The sequence below is a fragment of the Enhydra lutris genome, unplaced genomic scaffold (genome assembly GCF_002288905.1).
Source record: "Enhydra lutris kenyoni isolate GAN:26980312 unplaced genomic scaffold, ASM228890v2 scaffoldscaffold12, whole genome shotgun sequence".
In the NCBI taxonomy this organism is placed as follows: Eukaryota; Metazoa; Chordata; class Mammalia; order Carnivora; family Mustelidae; genus Enhydra; species Enhydra lutris.
Genome location: NW_019154096.1, coordinates 64769041 through 64795527, shown reverse-complemented (window position 1 = coordinate 64795527; position 26487 = coordinate 64769041). Strand labels below are relative to the sequence as shown.

General features: G+C 38.7%; 1 protein-coding gene across 1 annotated transcript in view; it reads right to left on the bottom strand.

Moving 5' to 3' along the window:
• Positions 1–21062, bottom strand: part of LOC111145352 (tudor domain-containing protein 1-like) — a 32392-nt gene extending 11330 nt beyond the window's left edge. Inside the window, exons 1-16 of the mRNA XM_022500207.1 lie at positions 20744–21062; positions 18365–18423; positions 14603–14747; positions 13002–13107; positions 12230–12293; positions 11226–11330; positions 10816–10995; positions 10188–10331; positions 9376–9547; positions 8091–8177; positions 6086–6253; positions 5851–5958; positions 4797–4967; positions 2953–3195; positions 2500–2637; positions 58–168 (exon numbers count right to left, since the gene is read on the bottom strand). Of these exons, the coding sequence (XP_022355915.1) occupies positions 58–168; positions 2500–2637; positions 2953–3195; positions 4797–4967; positions 5851–5958; positions 6086–6253; positions 8091–8177; positions 9376–9547; positions 10188–10331; positions 10816–10995; positions 11226–11330; positions 12230–12293; positions 13002–13107; positions 14603–14747; positions 18365–18423; positions 20744–21044 (2302 nt within the window). The 5' untranslated portion in view covers positions 21045–21062. The remainder of the gene's footprint in view (positions 1–57; positions 169–2499; positions 2638–2952; positions 3196–4796; positions 4968–5850; positions 5959–6085; positions 6254–8090; positions 8178–9375; positions 9548–10187; positions 10332–10815; positions 10996–11225; positions 11331–12229; positions 12294–13001; positions 13108–14602; positions 14748–18364; positions 18424–20743) is intronic.
• Positions 21063–26487: the final 5425 nt, after the last annotated feature.

The window sequence follows — 26487 nt, the reverse complement described above, 5'->3', positions numbered from 1 at the left end:
TGTCAAGAAGCAAAAGTCTCTATCAATGAAGTGAAGATTCTATCAACTGCAACTTACCTGCAAAAAAAGCACAACACGGTTGCCCTACTTCTGCCTTAAAGTCACTGGGCACCTTCTGCTGGCAATATTCTGCTAATGACTTGTTCAAATCATTGAGTTTCTTTAAAGCTGAAAACACAATACATATACAGCACTCAATATTCAGAAAGCATGCAGAATACAGCTTTTCCTCTAAAGTTGGGAAATGTTTTGATCATAAAATCTCAGGTACAGGGGTGCCTGGGTGGCTCAGTGGGTTAAGCCTCTGCCTTTGGCTCAGGTCATGATCTCAGGGTCCTGGGATCGAGCCCCACATCAGGCTCTCTGCTCAGCGGGAAGCCTGCTTCCCCCTCTCTCCCTGCCTGCCTCTCTGCCTACTTGTGATCTCTGTCAAATAAATAAATATAATCTTAAAAAAAAAATCTCAGGTACATTCCCAAGCAACTGTTAAGTGCACATCAGATGCTTTTCTCTTTTCCTTACTAAAAAGTTAATTGGGAAAATAAGTCGTGATTAGTGAAGACTCGCGGTAACCCCCTACTATGGCACTGTTATCAGCATCCCAGAGCACGAGCTTTGTGAGTACAAGCCTGTACAGAAAGTGACATACAAGCTGTCCTAAAGGAGGGCACAGAAGTGCTGAGAAGATGCAGAGACGTCTGCTAAGGAAACAGAGAGGTGAGCTGTGTGTGCTCCTTAAGCTTTTAGAGAGAAAGAGGACAGACAAGGAAAGGGTGACTACAGAAGGAAGAAAGGGCTCTGAGGCAAAGTACAGAATTAAGCCTGCAAAACTTATTTGGCAGGAGCAGTATGGAAAACCAGGGAAGGTAAACCACTGAAGGACACACCAGCCATGTGCTGGGCAAGATACAAACCATGGATGGCTTTAAAATGCTGAGGGGCACCTAGGTGGCTCAGTGAAGCGTCCAACTCTTGATTTCGGCTCAGGTCATGATCTCAGAGTCCTGAAATGGAGCCCCAAATCTGGCTCCCCGCTCAGCAGGGAGGCTGCTTCTCTCCCTCTCCCTCCCCACCCTCCTTCCTCTGCAAACCCTCCCCCACCAGCTCTCTTTCTCAAAATAAATAAATAGATCTTTAAGGAAAAAAAGAAGAAGAAGAAAAGACTATGTGAACTTATCAGTCCAAGACCTAGTGGAAAATAGAAGCTGCAAAAATCATTTAAAGTATTTTACCATTTATGCCTACACAAACAGGGATATATCCACACAAGCTTATGCACAGAAAAGAACCTTATTATTATTTACTTATTCTGAAAGATTTAGAAAATTGAGAGAGGGACTGGGAAACTTACTTCCCACTATACATTCTTTTAAACTTTTATTTTGTACCATGTGCTTGTATAATCACCTATAAAAATAAAAACTGACTTTAAAAATTTTTAATTTTATGCTATATGAAATAGTGGTCCATCTACCAGATGATTCTGGAAGGAGGGATGACAATTCTCACAAACTGGGAGCCAGACAGGGACTCAGGTACCTAGTTCAATGTCCTCATTTGACAGAGAAGCAAGCCAAGATTTTAGAAATGTTAAAATTAAGGATGCTCTCAATGATAGCTCAAATGAAAAAGAAGGAAAATACAAGTGTGAGGATGTGGAGCGACTAAAACTCAAACTGACAGCTGTCATAATCACTTTGGAAACTTTGTAGCATTCATTGATCAAAGCTGAAAATATAAATACCCTTAGGATATAGTCAGCAATTTCCTTCCTGGTATACATTCAAAAGCAGCACACATCCGTGTGCACCAAATCTGTATGGAAATGTTCACGCCAATACCATTCTATAGCTCAGAACTAAAAACAACCTACATGTTCAGCCCTATAAAGAAAGAGATCTGGAGTGTCATTCACACAGTGGACCACAAGCTACTGCTACATGTAAAAACGAAGAACTGATCTCACAAACAACGTGAAAAAAAATGGCAAGTGTACGAGTGTACATATTGTATGATTACATTTCATAAAATAAAGTTCAAAACCAGGAAAACTACGCTATTGGAAGGCAGGACAGTATTTACTTTTTAAGAGAGAAGGGGTAGTAATCAAAGGAGACATGGAGGAAACTTCTGGATGACTGGTAATGCTTCATTATCTTGACCTAGATGTCACTCAGTGTTTTGACTTTGTGATGACGTGTCAATGCTGCAATATTTGTGCACTTACATATATGCATGTCATGCTTTAATAAAATCTACCATTTAATTTTCAAAAATAAATTTAGAAAATTTATTGGTTTAAATAGATTTTTAAAAACAGAAACAGTGGCTTAAAATGGAATAAAAAACAATTAAATTTAATTAAATCTTTCTTATTAGTAGAAATACTGCCTTGGCCCTTCTTGGAAAGACAGTACTTCTATTATTGAGTGAACTCCTCTTCAGTTATTACCACACCAATGTATCTGTAAGGGAAATAGATGAGAAGAGTCCACTTACCATCCTCTTGAAGCACATGGCAGTAAAATTCTCCAGGACTGTACATCATACAGACCACAACATCTACTGTTTGGTCAACAGCCATTTCAACCCATGTCCACTCCAATGAATTTAGTTTTGCTTCTATACCCAAGGCAACTGCGAAAAAAAAAAAAATTAACTTTTTCAAAACAAATGGTCAAAGTGTGGATGGGAGGTACGGCTGGTGAGGGATCTATTTTGAGGAAGTGAATTTCCAGGGACTTTTAGTGACATCTGCCAGTGACCCCCAGGTTTTGTTTCTTTTTTTTTTTTTCAGTTTTCCTACACACTCATACTGTATCTAAATGAATGCTTGATTTGAAAAGAAAGAAGACACTCAACATCATTCTTTTTGAAAGCATGGGAACCCCCCCCCCTCCACAAGCCATCGGGATTCCAGCATGGACATGATTGAGCAGACATCTTACTCACCGCTGGCTTCCTTCGCGACACTGGGTTTCTCCGCCAGCACCCCCGCCTCCCGGACGGCAAAGCCGGCGTCCCTGAGCGCCTGCGCAATGCTGACGTGAGGCGTCACGGATTCGTCCACGAGCTCCACCAGGGAGCTGTTCTCCAGCTTGTCGGCCACTTTCACCGTGATCATTTTGTTCTGCACAATCTTCTTCATCAAAGAAATAGCTTCTGGAGTCCAAATTCCTAATGATGGCTTTACTCCTATCAAAAAATGTTTAAAAGAATATTAAAATACTTCTTATAACAAGCATTTATAAAGTTTAGCTTTTAATTTCCTCAAAGTTAAATTTAAGGAACGTGACAAACACGAGAGCCAAAACGTCCCGCCTGAGCAGAAGGATTTTCTAATATTAAAACAAAGGCAAAATTATAAAGAAAAAAAAAAGCCTATAGAAAACTGCTCTACCTCTATGTAAACAAACCATAATTCCATTGATATGAAATGTCCAGAAAAGCATATCTCGAAGACAGATTAGTGATTCCAGGGGAGCTGGGATTAACCACTGACACGCACAAGAAACCTCATCAGGGTGCTGTCTATATAACTCAGTAAATTACTAAAAATCACGAAATTGTATACCTAAGACTGAGAATTTAGTGGTATGTAAATTATATCTCAACAAGTTAAGAAAGCCATAAACAAAAGTATCCAACAATCCAGGAAGAAATACTGCTCCCTTACAATGACATAAAAAAACCACCAGCAGTACTTAAACTGCAAAGGCACTTGCAAATCAACAACCCAATGTTATGCCTAGCCTTCTCATAAGAGCAAGTAATGTATGGGAAAAAAAGTTCAGCCTCATGGTAATAAAGTAATTAAAATTACTTAAATTTACTTAAAATTTACTTAAAATTACTTAAAATTAAAATGATTTAGTTTTAACTTATCAAAACTGGCCAACATGAAATAATAGAGAGGTATCTCTATTTGGTGCACCGTGTGAAGGAATGGGCTCCCCTGCTGTCTTTCCGGTAGGTGTGTAAACTAGTTCTATCCTTTCTGGGGAGCAATCATAACATATACCACAAACAGGAAAAGAAACATGCCCACAGACACCTCCATTTCACCTGAGGAATTCTGTAGTACAGCTATATCTCACAGCCTATCATCCTCAGGAAATGATCATGGATAGGTTGCGAAATACAGTTAGAAGAACACTGCTATGGGGTACCTGGGTGGCTCAGTGGGATAAGTGTCTGCCTTTGGTTCAGGTCCTGGGATAGGCCTCACATTGGGCTCCCTGATCAATGGGCAGTCTGCTTCTTCCTCTGCCCACCCCCACTCATGCTCTGTAATAAAAATCTTAAAAAAAAAAAAAAAAGAACTCTTCTACTAGCAAAAACTTGGAAATAATCCTTCTGATAATCAGATACTAGTTCAATTATGGGATATCTGAATGAAGGTAATAGAGGCCACTTTATTAACATGGAAAGAAGCCCCGACTCCCGGTGGGATGGATTTTATATAAGCATATGTTCGAACATACTGTTTTTACAAATGGGTTTTGCTCTACTTTGTGTAATGAATCAGCTTCTATGTTATTTATCAGTAATGCAGACTACAAATAGCAAAAAAAGAATACTCAATTTCTTAACCACAGGCACATTAAATTAAATTTTATTTTATTAGAGATAGCAAAATAGTCCTGTGTATTTGAAATGTTCTATTGAGGACTATTTTTGCACTAAGAGAAGTTATATCTAAACACATTCTTTTATCTTCTGGATAGTTTAAGTTCTAATGCTCTTAGTTTAGATTTTAGTACTTTAAGAATATGAGGACCTCAAAAATGTCCTACCTGCTAGCACACATTTTATAGCCTGCATCGGCAATTCCAGCAACTTCGGAGTTATGGGACAGAGTCTCGTCAAACTAAGGATTTCAAAGTTTCCGTAATCTACATATCCAACCAGTACAGACTGTTCAGAAGCATAAGCTAAAATGGAGGCACGGTACCACTGATCATCCTCTGAAAGAAGGAGAGACTCCGTCTCAAATGATTTTCTCGTACAGATATAAACAAAAACCTTCCCTCCCAAATTTAGAGATGGTCATTCATAGGTTTTACTTTAATAGAGTATCAGGCTTTATTGAACAATGTATGCCTAGTCAACATGACAACCTCTGTTTCTCAGAAGCCCTCAATTCCTAAAAACTCCCTTTTATGCATACCTTACTAGACTGCTCATGTCCTGGGAGGTCATGGCTTACAACATGCTTTGTCTCCCTCATAGACAGTTAACACATTAGGACCGAGAACGTGTCTGGGTCTTGGGAATGAATCCACAATGATGCCTTGATCAGTACAGGGACAATTTGCTAAGCATCAAGAAGGGCTAATTTTAGAATACTGGCAGTAGGAGTCAACCAGACTCTACCGACCAAGCAATCCATTTCCTGGAGGCCCACTTGCATCTTACCCTTCTGTGAGGCAACTGGACTTGCTTCCCTTCAGCAGGATAGAACGGAAGCCAGTTATCACAGCTGTGCTGTGATGGCTCCGTGCTTCCAGGCCCTCCCGCTCTTCCCAAGAAAACTGGTGAAGACATGATCCTGGAAGATTCCATGTTCACATCCTGATGTAAACAAAATTACCTGCACCGTTCCCCAAAACTAAAGGGCTGTTAAAATAATAGGAATTTCCTTTGCCAACTCCCCCAGCACTCACAGGCCTTCTTCCCTTGCACACTTGGGTTCAGTTTAACTGTGCATAGTTAAAGGACTGGTGCACTCTAATACTCAAACTTCAAATGCAGCCATCCAGTGCAGACCGAAGATTGTTTCATTTATTTTTACTTGATTATAAGTAAAAAAAAAAAAAAAAAAAAAATTCATTAAGACTCTTCCCTCACCTGAGAATTGGGCACAACAGATATCACCAATGGTTGGATAAAAATCTGAGCGTGGAGACACTTGACCACAGTATTCGCTAAGGGATGCCTGAAGTTCAGCGAGCTTATCTGTCGATATAGATCACATCTTAAACACAGTAAATACAAATCTACGCATTATCTTCTTTTTCACATGTTGAGTCTCTTGAAGTACAAAGATTATACAACCAGCACAAATCAAAGAAAATTTACTTACGTCCGCTTTGCAGCTGTTGACAAAAGAAGTCTTCTGGAGTCTGAATGTGGGCAACCACACCACAAAACTTATCGCCTACATTCAAAGTTAACACTTTGGGGATTAGATCACTTCTATCCACAACAACTCTGTTTTCAGCTATCATTTTTCCAACATCTTCAAGATCATCTTAACAAAAAAAAAAAAAAAAAAAAAAGAAAGAAAGAAAAACCAAGGCATCTGGTTATCATTCAGCTGATTTTTGTAGCATTTCAAACCCAGTCACGCTTCTTCAACACCTCTAGGCCTTAACACACGCTATTCTTCCTCCCAGAACACACTCCCAATCTCCCAGCAACGCGGTTATTTCTTGCTCAGTGTGGTGTCAGTGTAACCTTGAAAAGACTTCCCCCTAACCCAGGTTAGGTGCTCCCACTGCACTCTCCATGCACTCGCTCTTATGCCGTTTTATCATCTCTTCTCTACATGTCCGTCCTGACCACAGAATACCCTCCACTAAGGCACCTCCATAGTCCCTCAGTGAAGCAAATACTGCCCAGGAGATTTCTGTTCCTTCTACAAGACAGCTCTGCAAGCCTTGCTTTTACTACCGATGACTTCCTTCTAGAAGCATTCACCCTTCTGTTGCTCTGGCAACTTTTGTCCCCACTCTCTACCCACCTCCCCCATTATGACTTCTCACTTGATGCTATAGGCCCTAGGTTTATCCCCCACCCCTTTCTTTTCCCTGATCCCACACTCTCCCTAACATACCACCAGCATTTATGGTTTCAACCATGACTACTACTAGACCAGTAAGTGTTCGGTTTTCTCCTCTAGATGGCAAAGAATTACTACAAACTTTCCAGCAGAGCTGTCATACTAAGATTTGTGTTCTGGGGATATCATGTACAGTATTATAAAGAATTCAGACAGCAGAGGGGCGCCTGGGTGGCTCAATGGGTTAAGCCTCTGCCTTCAGCTCATGTCATGATCTCAGGGTCCTGGGATCGAACCCCGCATCAGGCTCTCTGCTTAGCAGGGAGCCTGCTTCCCCTCCCTCTCTGCCTGCTTCTCTTCCTACTGTCATCTCTCTCTGTGTCAAATAAATAAAACAAAAAATCTTAAAAAAAAATTCAGACAGCAGAAATGGTAAAGTCAGAGAAGGTTGTTGCAATTATCCACAACTGGTAAGGATTCCTGAACTAGAAAAATAATAAGGAAAAAAAGGATTTTAAAAAAGAAAAAAAATCATATACAAAGGATATTCAGGAAGAAGAACCAATAAAGACCTGGCAACCAATGAGACAAGGCAAAGGACAGGAGGTAAGGATAAGGTAGACTTAAAAATGTGTCAACCTGGTTTATATGAAGGGATACATCTAATCACAGAACCATTAACCTGGCCATCACCTCTGGATGAATGAGCAAGAAACGATGAGGTATGTCTGCATCCAAAGTAATTGGTAAAGGAACAAAGTAAGGAGGAAAACAGGGCAATAAGTACCACATATAACTAGGAAATGAGAAAATGATGGTAGCAAAACGTCTTAGTTCTTGTTTAGTATAACTCTTGTTATACTAAACGGAAAAGCCACACACATAATTAAACGAGAAGTAAAAAAAAATTTATGAAGAAACACCATCTTACCAGAACAGAATTACCCCTATTTGTTATTGTTGGAACACCTAAGTAAGGAGGGAAAATTAAACTAAGGAAATGTTAGCTAAAAACCCTTCAACTCAAACTGTCATGATATTTAGTACTTCGGAGATTTCTGATAATCATCATGTCAAGGATTAATATGGAAGACAGATATGGAAGGAAAACAGGCAGGGAAGACTAAGATTAGACATAATGTACTACTAAATGAAAAAGTTATCTTTCTTACATAAAGTTCAAATGGTTATTTCCATTAAATCTGTCAGTGTGACAGCTCTGCCCTTTTTTTTTTTTGTTTAGGAGAGAAGATATTCTTTAGTACCTGGAGTCACTGTACTATTCTATACGAATCTGTATACTCACTTGCTTCTGCACTTTGCTTCTTAGAATTTTGTCCTTTGGGTTTCAAGCCATATCCCATTTCTATGAGCACATCATCTAAGAGTTTTCCTAAAAATGGTTAAGAAAATACATCCCTATTGAGATATTATACCAAGAGGAAAAGCATAAACATGAAACAAATGAATCACAATCATGTGACCTAGAGATCATATCTATTAATACACTCGCCTATTATGTTACCAGTTCAGTTTCTGTGTGCAAAATACTGTTAACTAATGCTCAGCCTTAAAAATTGAGGCAAAATTCCCATTGTCATGTGGCAGAAAATTTTATAAAAATATTTCACCTCAAAATTCTGGATAACATGAAAGATTTAGTTGCTACCTCACTGGCAGGCTTAGTATGGACACCATTTATAAGAAAAAAAGAAGTTTAGTGTTCAACTAAGACTACTTTTTCTCAAAGTATGGCTGAAACAAGGGGTAGCCAGCATGTCATAAACTTCAAGTTCCTTGAAATACCACCTGAGGGATTTTGGAGGGGAGAGGGTGGGGGGTGTGAACCCGGTGGTGGGTATTGCGGAGGGCACGTATTGCATGGAGCTCTGGGTGTGGTGCATAAACAATGATTTTGGAACACTGAAAAAAAATTAAATAAAAAAAAAAAGAAATACCATCCAGAAGACTGAGTCAAAATACGAAACAATACACAGCAAAGAAAATACTTAATTTCACTAAAGATTTAAATGAACTTTCTACCATGTCATCAACCAACAGCATGTCTCCTAAAGTAAAAGAATGATACCTTGGAAAGTGAGACATAATTATAAGCACACGGTCAGAAGTCACTTTTTGAACACACAGAAGGGATTCCAAGGGGTTTCCATCTCCACACTTAAATACTAGGCACTTACACTCTCATTACTAAACAAACACACTTCTGTGAAGATTCTTCAAGGAAAAAGCACTCGTGGTGAAAGTATGGACCAATTCATAAGGAAACTCTTGAATTTTTCTCCATAAGTGAGTAGAAATCAGGAATGGTGATCGTAACGGCCGTATCAAAAGGCTAACACAGTCATCCCCACACTAAGTCAGCATCTATCCTTTGAAGACCCCCAGCTCCACCACCGATGCCGATGCCGGGTCTCTGACTGACTGCCACCGGCAAGAGCAAGGTCACACCCTGAAGGACTTGCGAGAAGCTTACTTGGCCTCATTTCATGTTTCTATTTCTTCTCTGCATAACAGCTGAAGACTAAACACCATGTTAATTGCTGCATCTACAGAACAGAGTTAGATCTTACCTGAGCTGGGCAGCCTCACATCCACAGCAAAGGTAACCACTTCTTCTTTGGAGATGTCAACAATCTTTACAGAGCAGTACTGCTCCATTAACAGTGACTTAATCGTTTTGACACATTCACTGCTCCAGTTCCCCTCTGCTGGGATAACACTGGCCACAAAGCACTTTATGGCCTGAAAGATTTTACATGAGTTACTAAAAAATTAGTATTTGAAAATGATTTTTTCTAATTAATAACATGAAGATTTTTTAAAGGTAATACATTTATCACTGAAAATTTATCAAAAATCTTCCAAGAATAAACAATTTTATGTTTTTGTAAGTAGTTACATATGTAATTATGTATTTTTTTACATATGTATATTATGTATGTAATTACGTAATTTTGTATGTAATTTTTGTATGTAATTTGTCTCTTGTGCTACTCTATCCATGTGCTTTTCCTTTTGGGACCTGAAGCTTGAGAAATTCATGAAAGGATAACTAATTATCCCTCAAATACATATAAATTCAGGTTGCTTCCAGACAATGTAATAAACATAGAAATGATTGTTTTAAAAGAACAGATGGATAAGATGTCCCTAAAAAATGCTAAGTTTCTCATGTAAGGAAGTATTACCTAAGGCTTCTTAAATGGATCCAAGAAAGCCAATGACATTTATCTACATTTAGTAAAAAATGAAAAATATACCAATAGGTACTTTTTTATAATAACCATCACAGAACAGAGCAAGCAAATATTGTGCCCATTAAAATATTAAAGACAGCTCTTTGGGGGCACTATTAGGAATTTAGAAAGTAAAAAAGACTCACACATGGAGGAAATAAGTCAATGTTTCTATTTAGTTGGTGAATTCTGTTTATTGGAATTATTTCTTCATTTCCATAATCAATATATAAGACGTGTGCCTTCTTCTGCAGCATATCAACATCTTGTATCATTACTCTGTTCCAGGTCTGAAAGTGAAATATAATGGTACTCTGCTTCAAAACAGTATTTCAGGCTTCAAAACTCTCAGCCCATCTATAGAACAGCCAAAGGAGAAACTACAGCTCTGTTCTGAGGGACTCATTTAACAGGTTAATCTAACAATCTGGCTAAGAAATCCCTGAATTTGTCTTCTTAGGAGACTAATGTACACACAACCACTTCCAGGTTACTCTAGCCCAGGAGACACAATGACACACTAATGCCTCAGTACAGAAGTGCACAGGCTGCAGGGCTGGCTGTCCGTGTGCACTTGGCAGAGGAGGCTCCTATCAACAGAGCTGGAGGGCTCACCCAACAAATCCATAATACCAAATGAGGAAGAGAGACAGGAATGTGACCACAGACTCTGGTTAAGCCAGCAAATGCATTATTAAAAGCTCCAGTGTCCAGCTTATATGACAAAAGTAAATTAAAACATCATATTAAATAATTCACTTCATCAGCAGTTACCTGATCAACAGTGTACTTGGCAACACAAACTTCCCCCTTAACAGGAATGTAATCCTCCTCAGTTGTATGTGCATAGGTTTCCTTTAGACTCGCAGAGAGCTGGTTCATGTATTCTAATACTTCTGAAGAATATAACTGCACATAAAAGTCACTTGGGTGTTTGAATTCAGTAACTGTACCCTTTCAAAAGACAGAAAAGGTGCAATAATTCACTGAGAACACAAGCACATGGGAATTTCTAAAAGCTTTCTAACGAGATTTTTAAAAGGGTATTTTAAGACAGTTTTCGCAATCAGTTTCATCAGTTACATTTTGTAGCTCACTTAGAAGCTCAAACTAAAAACAGGAAACAAGGAATAAAAATCTATAGTTCTTTGGATCTCTGTCTATAGAAATTAAATAACAAATACCTTTATTTCCATGGTTTTCCTGAGTTGTAGACTTCTCAAATCAGAAAACATTATTTTATCAGCACCAATGGCTATTTCTTTAGTAACTCCAAGAGGATAGTCACCCTGGGTTTTAAAAAAACAAAACACATGAGTGAGTTACTTATACAAGCACATGTTTCAGCAATACTGTGGCCACCATTTGCTGGAATTGAGGCCAAAATAGTCCCTGAGGCTTGAATAACAGAGAGATATAGTGTGTACCTCCAAGAGCCAATAAAACCCACTGTCCCTAGGCAGTTTACACAGCAGTGGGATCACTGAAGTATCAGGCCATAATGGTGATGATAATGTTGAGTTTATAAAATAAAAAGGGGGGGGGGTTAGTGTTTTAAGTTTGTACTTGTTAACATTTTATAAGTATGAATATTTGAGGAAGTCAGATTTTTTTTTTAAGTAGAAGCTAGGACCAGCTAGAGAAGCCTAAAAATTATAGATGAGCTGAGCACTACTGATATTTTTCAGGTTATGAATGACTTAGCCCACAGTTACCTACATGGAAGAGAGGACTTACAGAAAAAAAATGCCCCTTTGATACGAGGGCAGGACACAAAGCCAGAGAATGTGTGCATGCAGGGACTAGAGAGAGGGGCTGTCTCTCAGAAATCCAAACAATTTTACACTGAGACACAGGCATCACAAGTCCTTCTGGGCAGAGTGCTGGGCACACATAATGCTCAAAAATCCCCAACAGTCACCCAATCGATCATTAAGGTGTACAGGTTACTCCACAGGAAACAATGGTTTTAATAAACACTGATGCAGAGGCGCCTGGCTGACTCAGTCAGACGGGCCTGCAACTCCATCTGGGATCTGGAGAGTTCGAGCCCCATGATGGGTGTGGAGATCACTTGGATAAACACCGGTGAAATGCAGAAGTGGTAAGTATTTTATTTAGCTTAAGTCCTCTTAATTCAAAAGGAAATCATTCAAAATTTACTCTAAAGATAAAAAGTACATCGTACCTCATTTTTCACTTCCATGTTCTTTGTTTCAAAAGGTGACTTACTATCTTCATGTTTGTGGAAACTGAAATAAAGCAGCTGATTAGAATACTTAGAGTACAGAGCCAATCAAGAGTAGGGGCCACAGTGATGTTAAATTCTCAATCATCAAAATCCAGAAGGAGAAAAACAGCTTCCTTCAGAGAGTATCACAGTAGTAACAAAGCAAAATAGTCCAGGGCTGGCTATGAAACGGTCTACCCTGTGTGCGAGCTCGCCTCTTCCAAAGCCGCTTGATTAAAGGGACCTCTGCAGCCACAATCTCCAAGCCCCAGCTTTCTTATCTACAAGATGTAATCCCTACATAACCTCAATAGTTTTGAGGACCGAATGAAGTTATAGATGTGAAACTGCTTTGTAAACTGGTAAATGCCATGCCACTAAGATTTTCGTATTTTAAAGTCGCAATTCATGAGACACTGTGAGAGTTCTACCTTATCATAATTCAGGAAAGAACACGTGTTTGAAAGGAATTCTAAAGGTCTACTTATTACAAACACTAAAAACTTAAAGTTCTGACTCTGAATATGTACTAATAGAATCATATTCATGGAAACTCAGTCCTGAATTTGTAAGCTCTTCATTTCAAATTTGCATCCTTTATGTTACACCTCAGTAAATAAAAGTAACAACTTCTGCATAGTTATGGCCTGCTAACCTCATTTGATTCTTATACTATCAAAAATAAAGCCCATTTAAGTATTCCCTAATGAATAAAAGAAATCATGCTTACTTTTGTTGAACAGGCTTGCACACGATGCTGTGTGCGGACCAGTCCCTTCTCTGGCACGCTATGGAGCAGTAGTAGGTCTGCTTGCACTGTGAGCACCTCAGCGATCCTACAGAACACAGCCCGTAACATCACCAGTGTTTTATTCCAAGTATTTGTTGCTGAGAGCAAGACATTTTCAAAGACCAGACATATCAATCACCATTCTATGAATCACATCAGGAAGATTACTTGAAGAGGATTATGATGTTTTTTGATTAGGCGTTAAGATTAAATTTTTAAAGCTCTCTCAGATTGCAAATAGGAACGCAAAGATGAAAATGAAAGGTGGGACAGCCTGAAAACATAACTGACTTTCCTAAAGTAGAGCCCAGAACACATTATAAAAGGCACAATCAAAGGAAACAGAGAGTGTGTGGTAGTGAAAACAAACTCGTGCAAGCCAACTCTGACATGGCTTATTACCTCGCGCTGTTAAAAAAAATACAAGACAAAAAAACCAATGAAGAGAATCACATCCAGAAAAACCCAGAAGTTTTTTAAATAAAGTACTAAAAAACCCTATGAATATACAGGCAGAAAAAAAAAAAACCCACATAAAGAAACAACAACAACAAAAAAACCAGACTGGCCTCAAATGGTTCTACTCAAAAGAAAAAAAAAAAAAAAAAGCTAAATATCCAAGTAGCCAGTAAGCATGTGAAATACTGCTCAAGATCACTCACGGGTCATGAGGGAAATAAAAGTTAAAAGCACACTGCGATACCAGTATACACCCACGAGGAGAGGGCTAAAGTTGAAAAGACCAGCAGCACCGAATGACAGAGATGTGGAGCACATGGAACTCTCTATCACTGGGAAGGCAGAACAGGATAACTACTCAGGAAAATGGCTTGGCTGTTTCCTCGAAACTTAAATATATACCTACCCTTTGACTCAGCAATTATACTCCTAGGTATGTACCCAAGAGAAATGGAAACATATATCCACATAAGGACTTGTGCAAAAACGCGGAGAGAGCTCTATTCATAATAACCAGAAGCTAAACACAAGCAAAACTGTTCAACAAAAAACCCAGATACACTGTGATAGAATCATATAAATACTACTTGGCAACAAAAAATAGTGTACATAGACCATATTAATACTCAAAATATTATTCTAAATGAAAAAAAAGCTTCACACAAAAGAATCAAGATTCCATTTTTATGAAGTTCTAAAACTGGCAAAATTAATTTACAGTTCAATTAAAAAAACCACTGTGGTTGCCTCTCGTGGCCATAGAGATTGGAAGGGGCTAGAAGGGAACTTTCTAAGAAGATAGAAATATTCTGTCTTGAGAAGCATGTGAGTTTGTGCATGCCAATGCACGTAAATTTTATCGTAAACAAAACTATGGGAAATAATAACCGGGGAAGGAAGGAGCAAGAGTGGAAAGGTATGGATGAACAACTGTAGGACGCTGGTGGCTGCTGAAGCAGAGATGGGTATAGAGCAGGTACAATATTCTGTTCATACTTACTATGTTTTAAACTTTCCGTAGTAAAAATATTTTTCAAATGTGTGAAAAAAATAATCCAGACATGTTAGGGAAATATGCTTACCAAACAAGCCACAGCGATGGCAAGTTGTTGACCGAAAAGAAGGTCCTAAGGAGTTGAAGAGTGCTGAATTATTTATGGACAAGGAATTCTCAACCAACTTGTGTATTTTTTTTGACTTTGCAGGAGGCACGTTATTGCTAGGCTTCTATTAAGAAAAGAGAATAGCAATATTAAAACTTGGTAGTAGTTTTTTTTTTTAAATACTGTATTAGGGATTTCCTCTTCTGGACAGGTAAAAAAGATGTACCTTTCCCTATTCCTCCTATTACATGCTACTAAAAACCCAGACTTATAAACAAACATAAGCTGACTTTGACAAGAGGGCAGCAGACAGGCTAGGAAACTTGGGGCCCAGAGAAGAACAAGACAATGCGTTCCTGAGTTTTCTTTTGGCCTCATGTATTTCAGACACAGTGCTGGAGAAGCCAGCAACCCAAAATGCCAAACAGTATAGACAATAAAAGCCCCAACAGAAAGTATCCTCTCTTGAGCTAAAGACCAAGAAGCGGGCATCCCAGCAATACAGAAAACCAGTAACTGTTCTACCCTAGACAAACACCACAGTAAAAGCTGTGGCCCTGTTCTAGAGTAGGGTGCTGGCACTTCGTCCCTGGGAGTCTCCCCGGGAACCCGGACTTTCACCCAACAGGTAAGAGTGTTCCTCCTACCCCACCCACCATTACTGGGGAGGTAGAAGAGGACTCCCAGTGGACAATCAGGACTTTTTACCACTGTTCAAAAGTAATGAGTGTCTCCCAAATCTTCCCCTCTAATTCTCCTCTCTGACCTACCTACTCTCTCCCCCTCCATCCCACTCCTATATCAGTAAAGAGGCACTCATCACTTCTGGCAAGGAGGAGGTATCACATGAGGCCTACCTGGAAGCTGGAACTCCCACCCTCACCCAAAAGCAAAGGAGAGCACCTCCTTCAGTGCCAGCTCAGGCTGACTGAAGAACCTGGACATCTACTCCCACCCAGCAGCACCCACCCTCTGATGTAGGGTCAGAGGAAGCTAGCTAAAAAGGAAGTTTAAATAAGATACAGAATTTCATTAACATAATACCCCAAATGTGCTAGTTTCAATAAAAAATCACTTGTCTTATTTAGAAAAAGGGAAATCACAACTGAATTAAAAAAAAAAATGCCAACATCAAGACAACAGAGAAGTTTATTTGACAAACATTTTAAAGGAGCCATCAATAGTTCAGTAAGCAATTAGGAGCACAATTGAAACAAATGTAAAGAGTCCCAGCAAAGAAACAGAAGATATAAAGAAGAACCAAATGGAAGTTTCACAACTGGAAAGCAAAATAACAAGGAAACACAGTGAGGGATGCCACGCCAAAATGTAGAGAACAGAGGAAAGGCTCAATAAACTTGAAGACTGAACAACAGAAATTGCCTCACCTAACAAGAGAGAAAAAACAAAGTGGAGAAAAAACTAAATTAACAGAGCCTCAGAGACCTATGGGACTATAACAAAATATTTAACATTCATGTCTTTGGAGTCCCAGGAGAGAAAAAAAGGCAGGGTGAAGAAGTTCTTTTTTTTTTTTTTTTTTTTTAAGATTTTATTTATTTATTTGACAGACAGAGATCAAAAGTAGGCAGAGAGGCAGGCAGAGAGAGAGGAAGGGAAGCAGGCTCCCTGTTGAGCAGAGAGCCCGATGTGGGGCTGGATCCCAGGACCCTGGGATCATAACCTAAGCTAAAGGCAGAGGCTTTAACCCACTGAGGCACCCAGGCACCCCCAAAGAAATTCTTAAATAAAAAAGGCCCCAGACTTACAAAATTTGGCAAAAGATATAAATCTACAAATTCATGTTGAGCAAGTCCCAGACCAAATCAAAGAACTCCACACCAAGACTCACGTAGTCAAACTTCTTCAAGCTAAAGACAAAAAAGGTTAAAAGCAGAGAGAGGAAAAGGACATCTTACTTACAGGGGAAAAAGTAATTCAGAAGAAAATAGATTTCTCAAAATATACCCTGGAGAGCAGAAGGAAGTAATACAACATTTTTCAAGTGCTGAAAGAAAAGAACCGTTAGCTGAGAAACTTCTCCATGAAAAGTATCCTGCAGGAGTAAAGAAGAAATCAAGACATTCTCAAATGAAAGAAAACTAAGAATTTGTCACCAGTAGACCTAAAGAATGGCTAAAGGACGTTCTCTAAACATAAAGGAAATAAAGGAATGCTGGAACAAAAGGAAAGGAAGAACACATTAAACAAAAATACAATAAGCACAATAGACTTAACAGAAAAAAACTGAAGCAAAATGAAACTGAAAAGAGAAAAAGACAATATATAATTGTAGAGACCTTAATATCCCTATCTCAACAATTAGTAGAACTACATTGAAAATCACCAAGAATACAAAAGAACTGGAGATCACCATCAACCAAGGGATTCTGTTAGACATTTATAGATCATTCTACCAACCACAAGATGGACATTCTTTTCAAGTGCTAAAGAACATATACTAAGTCCACACACAGGGCCATAAAGAAAAGCTCAACAAATTTAAATCACACAGAGTAGGTTTTTCAACGACAGTGGATTCAAACTAGAAATAAGTAACAAGAGTAATTAATAATCTTCAAACATTTGAAAACAATAGACTTCTAAACAATTCATGAGTCAAAGAGGAGGTCTCAAAGGAAATGAAAAAAAAAAGTTGAACTAAAAGAAAATGAAAACATAACAAATCAAAATTTGTAAGACACAGTTAAAGCATTGCCAAGAGGTAAATCCATAGCACTAAGTTCACACACTAGAAAAGAGGGAAAATTTCAAATCAATAATCTAAATTCCCATCTTAAGAATCTAAAAAAGTAAGAAAAAAAATGCCAAAAGCAAACAGAAGCAAGTAAACAAAGATAAAAGGAGAAATCAATGAAATTAAAACACAAAAACTTAGAGAAAAAAAAAAATCAATGAAACAAAGACCTGGTTCTTTGATAGGACCAAAAAAGGGGCACCTGTGTGGCTCAGGTGGTTAAGCATTGGACTTCAGATCAGGTCATGATCTCTGGGTCCTGAGATCAAGACCAGGTCAGGCTCCCTACTCAGCAGGGAGACAGCTTCTCCTTAGACCCCCTCAACCCTCTTCCCCCCACCAATGGAATAAATACGCCTAATTTTTGACAAAATTTTGACAAAATTATTGATAAATAAATAAATAAAATCTTAAAAAAAATAAAACTACTGATACAACAAACCCTAGATGAATCTCCACGGAATTACACTGAATGAATTTATCCAATCCCAAAAAGTTACATACTGTAGGATTCCATTTATATAACATCCTTGAAATGACAAAACTCTCGATGTGGATTAGATTTGTAGCCTCCATGGATTAAGGAGGTGGTAGGGGCAAGAGAGAAATGGTATGACCATAAAAAAGCATGTAAGGGAAAGATGCAAATGTTCTGTATCTTGACAGTATCACTGTCAACATCCTTATTGCCATATTATACTAAATTCTGTAGCACATCACACAGGGAGAAACTCAAAGAGCTACACAGTATCTGTATCTCTGCACGCCATTGCAGGGCTGCACTAACAGTGGCATGGCATACTGTAATTACGTCAACAGAACTGATTTTTTTTTTTTTAAGATATTAGGATAAAGAAAAGGAAGCTTCACCTTCAATAACATCTGAAAATTGAGTAATTCTTCACTAACACAATACAAAATATGTTTAGAATCTTTTACACCCAAACAAAAACACAAAATAGAAAACAAACAAAAAACCTTACACTATTTACTTCTTTGGGTGGTGAATTGTTTCCGGCATTTAAAGGGGACACTGAGTTTCCTGGAGAGAGAAAACATAAAGAGCCAAATATTACTTTATTCCTGAAAATGTAGAAAACCATAATTAGATATTCAAATAATAAAGATATACTATAATAGCCTTAAGCCTACACTACAAATAAACAACTTACTTTTCCTAATAAAAAATAAGGATTTGTTTGAACATTCAATTACTATTCTTCTTGTGAATTTTTCTCCATTCACTGAGGCAGCAATTCTCAGACTTTTTTGAACCTCAGACTCATATACACACTTAGAAATTGTGAACCTCAGAGAGATTTTGTTTATATGGCCCATGTGTCTCAATACTTACCTATATTAGAAATTAAGGGGTGCCTCACTGACTCAGTAGAGCATGTGACTCTTGATCTAAGGATCATGAATTCAAGCCCCACACTGGGCATAAAGCTTACTTAAAAAAAAAAAAAAAAGGTAAGGATACCTGGTGGCTCAGTGGTTAAGCATCCAAGTCTTGATTTTGACTTGGATCATGATCTCAGGGTCCTGAGACTGAGCCCTGTGAGGGCTCTGTGTTGGGTATGGAGCCTGTTTAAAATTCTCTCTCTCCCCCTGTCCCCCCTCCCCCTAAAAACTGTTAAAAAGAAATTAAAATTAGAAATTTCAAAGTTTTAAAAATTAAAAGTTTATTTAAAAATAAATACACTACGTTGACATGATTTTTGTACGTAAAACAACTACATTTTCAAAAGCAAAAAAAAATTGTGAGAAGAGTAGCACTGTTTTACATTTTTGTAATGTTTGGTTTAAATCATGATCGTTGGATTCACGTACCTGCTTTTGCATTCAATCCCCTGTATTGTTTTGGTTGAAGCATATGAAGAAAATCTGGCCTCGCACAGATACATGATTGCAAAAAGGAGTATTTAACTGCCTTCTCAGGTAATTATAGATGTTTTCCTTTAACATCATGCCAAAACTCAAGTGGTAGTTTGAGGGGTAGTTGCAATGAGGAATCTAAAACTTTTTCATAATGTGACATTGGAATCCACTGATTGATCCTGTACTTTTGAGTGGATTTTTACCCATGAGTGACTATGCAACATGAGGCATTGGCCATTTGGAGAAGAATGAGAAACTCTTGAGTTATACAGATCTTTCAATTGTGGACAGATTCCATTACAAAATATTTTAAAATTCATGTGTGTTATTTAGTATCAACAGGCATCTCCCCAGGAAAGTCTAAGCATTGAGAAGCTGTCATGGCAGAGTGGCAGATAATGCTTTTCCTGAAATTCTCATTTTGCTCAAAAGCTTGAATTTTATCATTAGCAACAAAATACTGTCAGGTGTTTTCCTTGAAGTAATAGGTTCACTTTATTCATTTTTGAGAAAATGAATGCCAGATATCTAAATCTGAATAACCAGAATTTTTCATTCTTTTCAAGTAAAAAATGATGTTCCAAGAAAAAAGTTTCCATATAGCCTATAACTCAGTCACATACATGCTTTTCATACTTCCTATGAAGCACAAGTTAGGGGTAATTCCCATTTTGTTACACAAAATACTAAAAATATGCGTACACAAGTGTCAAGATTTGTCAAGGACAGCCCTGAGTAAGGCATTTCTGGTTTTGTTTTAACCGCAAGTTTATAGCAATAAAAAAACCCAATTACCACTAGCCCAAGTAGGTAGGAGCTAATGAGGCATTAACGATAATGGCATTAATAGTTTACCTTTGCTTCTGCATCATTGGTGTAAAGTCAGCCCGACAAAAAAGGCAAATGATATTTTAGTATTATCGGGGAAATAGTTTTGACCTCTTGGGAAACCCCAGAGGCCCAAGGGCCACGCACCAGAACCACATCACCATAACATTAAAAGATCACATATGATAATACGTTCACCCAGTGCCCCCCCAACTTCAAAACCAGGTTTTTGGAATTAGGACTAAAGGAACAACTTTTTAAAAATCTGATGAAACAATATAATGTCTTATGTGTATCTTTGTGACAGATTGTCTATCTCAAATGCAAATTATGCAATTTACATAGTATTTTTTAAACATGGCCAATCTTTAAAAAGGCAGAGTATGTCCTTTCTATAGTCCTTGGACGGTTCTCCCATTGTGGGGGGAAGCTCCTCTGTAGACATGCTCTCCTCCCAAAATGTTTTTTGTGATGAATCTAGTCAAAGGAAGTTATTTGGCACCTGGCTTTTCCTTCTAAATCTTTAAATGCAAATACTGTAAGGTAGCTATTTAGTTGTTTTGTTAATAGCACATGGGTGTGTGATCACATACTGTGATAAGCCAAAGAAACCATCAGAACCAAGAAGTAATAAGCCTGTAGTTTTCACTTACCTGTTGACAACGTCTTCCTGTCTCCTTTGGATCCAACCACCTCTCCATTGATGCTGTTAGGGTTTGAAGATACTGAATTGTCTTCTTGACTAGCCAAATACGGTTTGGTTTGCTCACAAAGCAAAAAACTGTTTTTTTTATTTCCATTCTCCGGGCTTTTCAACCGGAAATTAGGGTGGTTAGCATGTGCTCCAGGACTTCTTAAAGAATCATGTGGCGGAATCTTGTTTTCATTTTTCTCAAAATTAAATGGCTCTGTCATCTTACAAATAGATGCCTCCAAATTATTTCTTGACATCATAGTATGTGGCAATTTAACATTCACAGAAGCCTATGGGAAGAAGTGCATTTAAAAAGCAATTTTTAATTACAAAAGTAGAAGCATCGCAGGCCCTTTTTATGTAACAAGTAAGGCTCATGAATAATTCCAAAGCAGAGGTAACCGTGATATCAGAGCCTGGCCTAAAAGCAAAAGGAACAGATTCTCTATCTCGGTAGGTACAAACTCCCAAGTTTCACACAATTCAACCACAGACAAAAGGCTAACTCAAGAGACATCAAAAGAGTCATCTCAGAGTTCGACACCATTTTTTACTTTAAAAAGCTTCTGAAACAACAGGAATAAAAAAGGACTTGCATGTTTTAAGAGAAATATTTCTAAGCCACAGATTGCAACTTAACAGTCAGATACAATGAGGGTATTGTCTTCATCGGGTCATCACCTACCTTTCTAGCCTCTCAGAATCCCTCTATCTGCTCCTACTTGAGACACTGAGATCTTGAATATGCTGAGCCCAGCTCTCAGTGCCTTTACTTTCCTCATTGGCCTGGCAAAGTCTTTCCTTCCTAGGCACCCTTCACGGTTTGCCTCAGCTGACCTCTGTTTGGTCTGTTTTTCCCCAGTCCTCTGCTTGATCATCTCCAGCTTAGCTTCCATAAACTGTAATTCATATCTACTCCTTTTAAGGACTTAACTGCATGCACTTTTCTCTGAAAATAAGGTACATTTATTGTTACAAAGTGCCTCTGAGAAACCTCTATCCAGACTTGATGCTAGCTTGTTTTTTTCCTATTACTCTTAAAGAATACTAAGTGTCCTGCCTGAGGGAAGTAATAAAAGTGGACAAACAACTTTTCTTTCTGAGGCTGTGACCTACAGCTTTGTACACAGACCTCAGTTAAAACTGCCTATTGTCCCAGAACTGTTCAGGGGGAGGAGGGGAAGCCACAGAAAGCTAAACTGGTATGAGTAGTATCTAAAGATTAACACTGTTTTAAAGGGAAAACAAAAATATAGCAGAAACATCCTCCCTCCTGGTGGCCTAAAATTTCTGTATCATTTTTTGCTTTAAATTAGGCCTAGCCTAATCTGTGACAATACAGAAAAGACAATGAAATAATAAAAAAAAATACATATGCACACTCAAAGCGTGGGGGTTGGGGGGGGGGACTCTCAGTGGGCCAGATCCTGAGAAGATCCCTAACTAAAGGCTGCAGATGGGCAGTTATGGGAGATCCTGCAGCCATCAGGGAAAGCGCACGTGTGGCAGTAAGCACATCCTCCCACGGCTCAGACTGGGTGGGAGTGAGACTGTTGGGTTCAGTAAGAGACAAATTCTGTGAAGTTACAAAGGAACATAATTTTCAGGGGAAACTGGGTTGGAATAGGAATACTGAGTAACAGACAATTTATAAGAAATATAAAGAATGCACATTAAGATACTAGGGTAACTACAAGAACAAAAACAAGGCATAATTTTTAAATTACAGAAGAAAAATCTCAGTCTAACGAAAAAAAAAAAAAAAAGAAAGATTCAAGCATGGTCAATGGAAAACACCAAATAAGATGCCAGAACCAAACCCAAGCAATCCAATTATCAATGATTTAGTCTCAATTAAGAGAAAAAAAGAGGGAGAAAAACATCCTGCTAGATATTATGCACAACAGGCACACATAAAATTTATGGCAAGTTTGGAAATAATAGAATTAAAACATGTGCTATGCAAATAAAAAAAGATGAAATATGAATACTGATAGCTGATAAAAGAGAATTCAATTGGGACAAAGATTTTTTACATGTATGAAAGAAACACCCGAGGAGAGAGCACACCCAAGAATCAGTGCATCACAATGTCCTCAGATCTATAAAACAAAAACTGATTGAGGGAGGAGAAATTCAGGCCACAATAAGTACACACCTGCCTTACACACTTGTCAACAGACAGAAAACAAGTACTATTTTATTTTTTTATTTATTTATTTTTTTTAAAGATTTTATTTATTTATTTGACAGAGAGAGATCACAAGTAGACAGAGAGGCAGGCAGAGAGAGGGAGGGAAGCAGGCTCCCTGCCGAGCAGAGAGCCTGATGCGGGACTCGATCCCAGGACCCTGAGATCATGACCTGAGCCGAAGGCAGCGGCCTAATCCACTGAGCCACCCAGGCGCCCACAAGTGCTATTTTAATACCACGATAAACTTGATCTAGTAAGGACCAATACAATCAAGAGCACTCATTTTTCCAACACTGGGCATATCTCGAACTAGAAAAGTCACCTCAACTGACTCCAGAAACACTAATGCCATGCAAAATCACGTTCACTTACCAAAGTATACAAATCTCCACCTCAAGTTTTGCTTCCCAGAGAATCAGCCTCCAACAACCACATGAGCAGGCGAAGGGTTTTGGTTTTGTTTTTTAACGTGGTAAAATATCACAAAGACAATAGCAAACATGACTATATAAAACAATTACAAAAAATAGCAAGCAGCCAGAAAATGAAGATTAATGCACAGATGGAAAACTCTCTATCAAAATTTTTAAAAAATGGGATAAACAATAAAAACATTCAGATACTATAGCGATGTGACTAACCCCAAGGCCGACTTCCACCGCTGATTTTGCTAGCTTGAGTCAGAGATAACGCTGGCCATAATCATTCTCCTGAGCAGAATTTCTCCTAGCAGAATTTCTCAGAAGCTCTGTCCTTTCCTGATGAACAGGAACAGATTTGGCTGCAGGATCTTTCATCCCTTTCTTTCTTTAATGCAATCGGGAAGCAATAAGCAAAAAGGAAAAAAAGCACACCTAAGGACGGTAGAGTGAAAAAGGCAAAGCACCTGATGTCTCTGTCCGTATCCCTGAGTCGCAGCACCAGCCCTGATGGGCCGATGCAGACTCACTGTGGCATCAAATAAACCCATGAATTCTGTTATTTGCAGCCCAACAGATACAGATACCAATAAAATGTGAGCAAAAGGCATGAACAGAATGCACAGAGAATGAAGATTAGTTGATAAACATAAGGGGGAAAACATGCAACCTCATTTGTAATTAAAAAAAATCAAATTAAATAATTATGTATTATTTTCTGCCCAGCATGGGTGTGATTAAAAAGGACACTCCCATTGGGCCCCTGGGTGGCAAAGTTGCTTAAGTGACAAACTCCTGATTTCAGCTCAGGTCATGATCCCAATGTTCTGGAATCCAGCACTGTGGGGTGGCTCCCTACTCAGCAGGGAGCCTGCATCTCTCTCTCCCTCTGCCTCTCCCCCCTGCTCATGCCCTCTCTTCCTCTCTCAAATAAATAAAACCTTTTTAAAAAGTAAAGATAAAATCTTTGAAAAATAAAACAAAATTCCTTTGCATGGAATATAAATTAGTATGTTTTTATGGGGAGACAATTTGGATATACATACATATACACACCTACATGTGTGTAGGTCTACAAATAGATATATATTCTTAAGGTATGTATGTATTCTTTTCATTTTTATTAAATATTTATTTTAGAGAGAGAGAGAGAGATGTGCATGAGCAGAAAGGGCAGAGCGAAAGAGAATCTCAAGTAGACTCCACGCTGAGCACGGAGTTTGACAAGGGGCTTGATCTCATGACCTGAGCTGCAACAAAGAGTGGGACACTTAACCGACTATGCCACCCAGGCACCCCAAGTATACATGTATTCTTAAAAATATTCTAGCCATTTACCTGGTAAATCTACATCTAGAAATCATCCCATTAAAATAACCCTAACAGGGGCACCTGGGTGGCTCAGTGGGTTAAAGCCTCTGCCTTAGGCTCAGGTCATGGTCTCAGGGTCCTGGGATCGAGCCCCGCATCGGGCTCTCTGCTCAGCAGGGAGCCTGCTTCCCCCCTCCCTCTCTCTCTGCCTGCCTCTCTGCCTACTTGTGATCTCTGTCTCTGTCAAATAAATAAATAAAATCTTAAAATAAAATAAAATAACCCTAACATTGGGGTGCCTGGGTGGCACAAGTCGGTTAAGCACCCAGCTCTTAATTTCAGCTCATGTCATGATCTCAGTGTTGTCAGATCAAGCCATGTGTCAGCTCCATGCTTGGCATGAAGTCTGCTTAAGATTCCCTCCCTGTCACTCTGTCCCTCTGCCCCTCCACCCACTCCTCCTCTCTCTTTCAAAATAAGTAAAATAATAATGATGATCCTGAACATCAAAAAATCCTATTTAAGGGGCGCCTGGGTGGCTCAGTGGGTTAAAGCCTCTGCCTTCTGCTCATGTCATGATCTCAGGGTCCTGGGATCGAGCCCCGCATCGGGCTCTCTGCTCAGCAGAGAGCCTGCTTCCCTCTCCTTCTCTCTCTCTGCCTGCCTCTCTGCCTACTTGTGATCTCTGTCAAATAAATAAATAAAATCTTTATAAAAAAAATCCTATTTAAAATAATGAAAAAAATTGAGAAAGAAGTTAACTGTGATATCTCTACTAGATAGATTAACACTACCATTTAGAATCTTAGCTTTCGGGGCACCTGGGTGGCTCAGTGGGTTAAGGCCTCTGCCTTCGGCTCGGGTCATGGTCTCAGGGTCCTGGGATCAAGCCCCGCATCAGGCTCTCTGCTCAGTGGGGAGCCGCTTCCTCCTCTCTCCCTGCCTGCCTCTCTGACTACTTGTAATCTCTATCAAATAAATAAATAAATAAAATCTTAAAAAAAAAATCTTAGCTTTCAAAAACATTGTAAAATGTCTAAGAACAGCAAATGAAAAATCAGGAACATTGTATAAGAACTGCAATAAATAACCTCTCCATATAAGCAAGGTCAATGAAATACATCAAATTTTAAATAAGTGTTATGGGGTAAGTAGATTGACAAAAGGAATCTTTTTTATAGTCTATTTCATTTCCAAATTTTGTTTTTTTTTTTCCCCCTAAAGATTTCATTTATTCAACAAATAAAGAGAGAGAGAATGCGTGCTCAAGAGTGTGCAAACATTGGGGCGCCTGGGTGGCTCAGTGGGTTAAGTCTCTGCCTTTGGCTCAGGTCATGATCTCAGGGTCCTGGGATCGAGCCCCACATCGGGCTCTCTGCTCAGTGGGGAGCCTGCTTCCCCCCTCTCTCTGCCTGCCTCTCTGCCTACTTGTGATCTCTCTGTCAAACAAATAAAATCTTAAAAAAAGAAAAGAAAAGAAAAGAGTGTGCAAGCACAAGCAGGGGGAAGGAGAGAGGGAGAAGGAGAAGCAGACTCCCTATTGAGCAGGGAACCTGATTCTGGGCTCCATCCCAGGACCCTGGGATCATGACCTATGCCGAAGTCAGATGCTTAACTGACTGAACCACCCAGTTGTCCCTCAAATTATGTTTAAAAATGAATTACTTTTATAGAAAAAAAGCATTTTAAAGATTAAAATATTAATGTTACATTTAAATTAAGACTATTTTTTCCTCAAATGTGGTTAATTCTAAACCAAGGATCAAGTAATATTTAAAC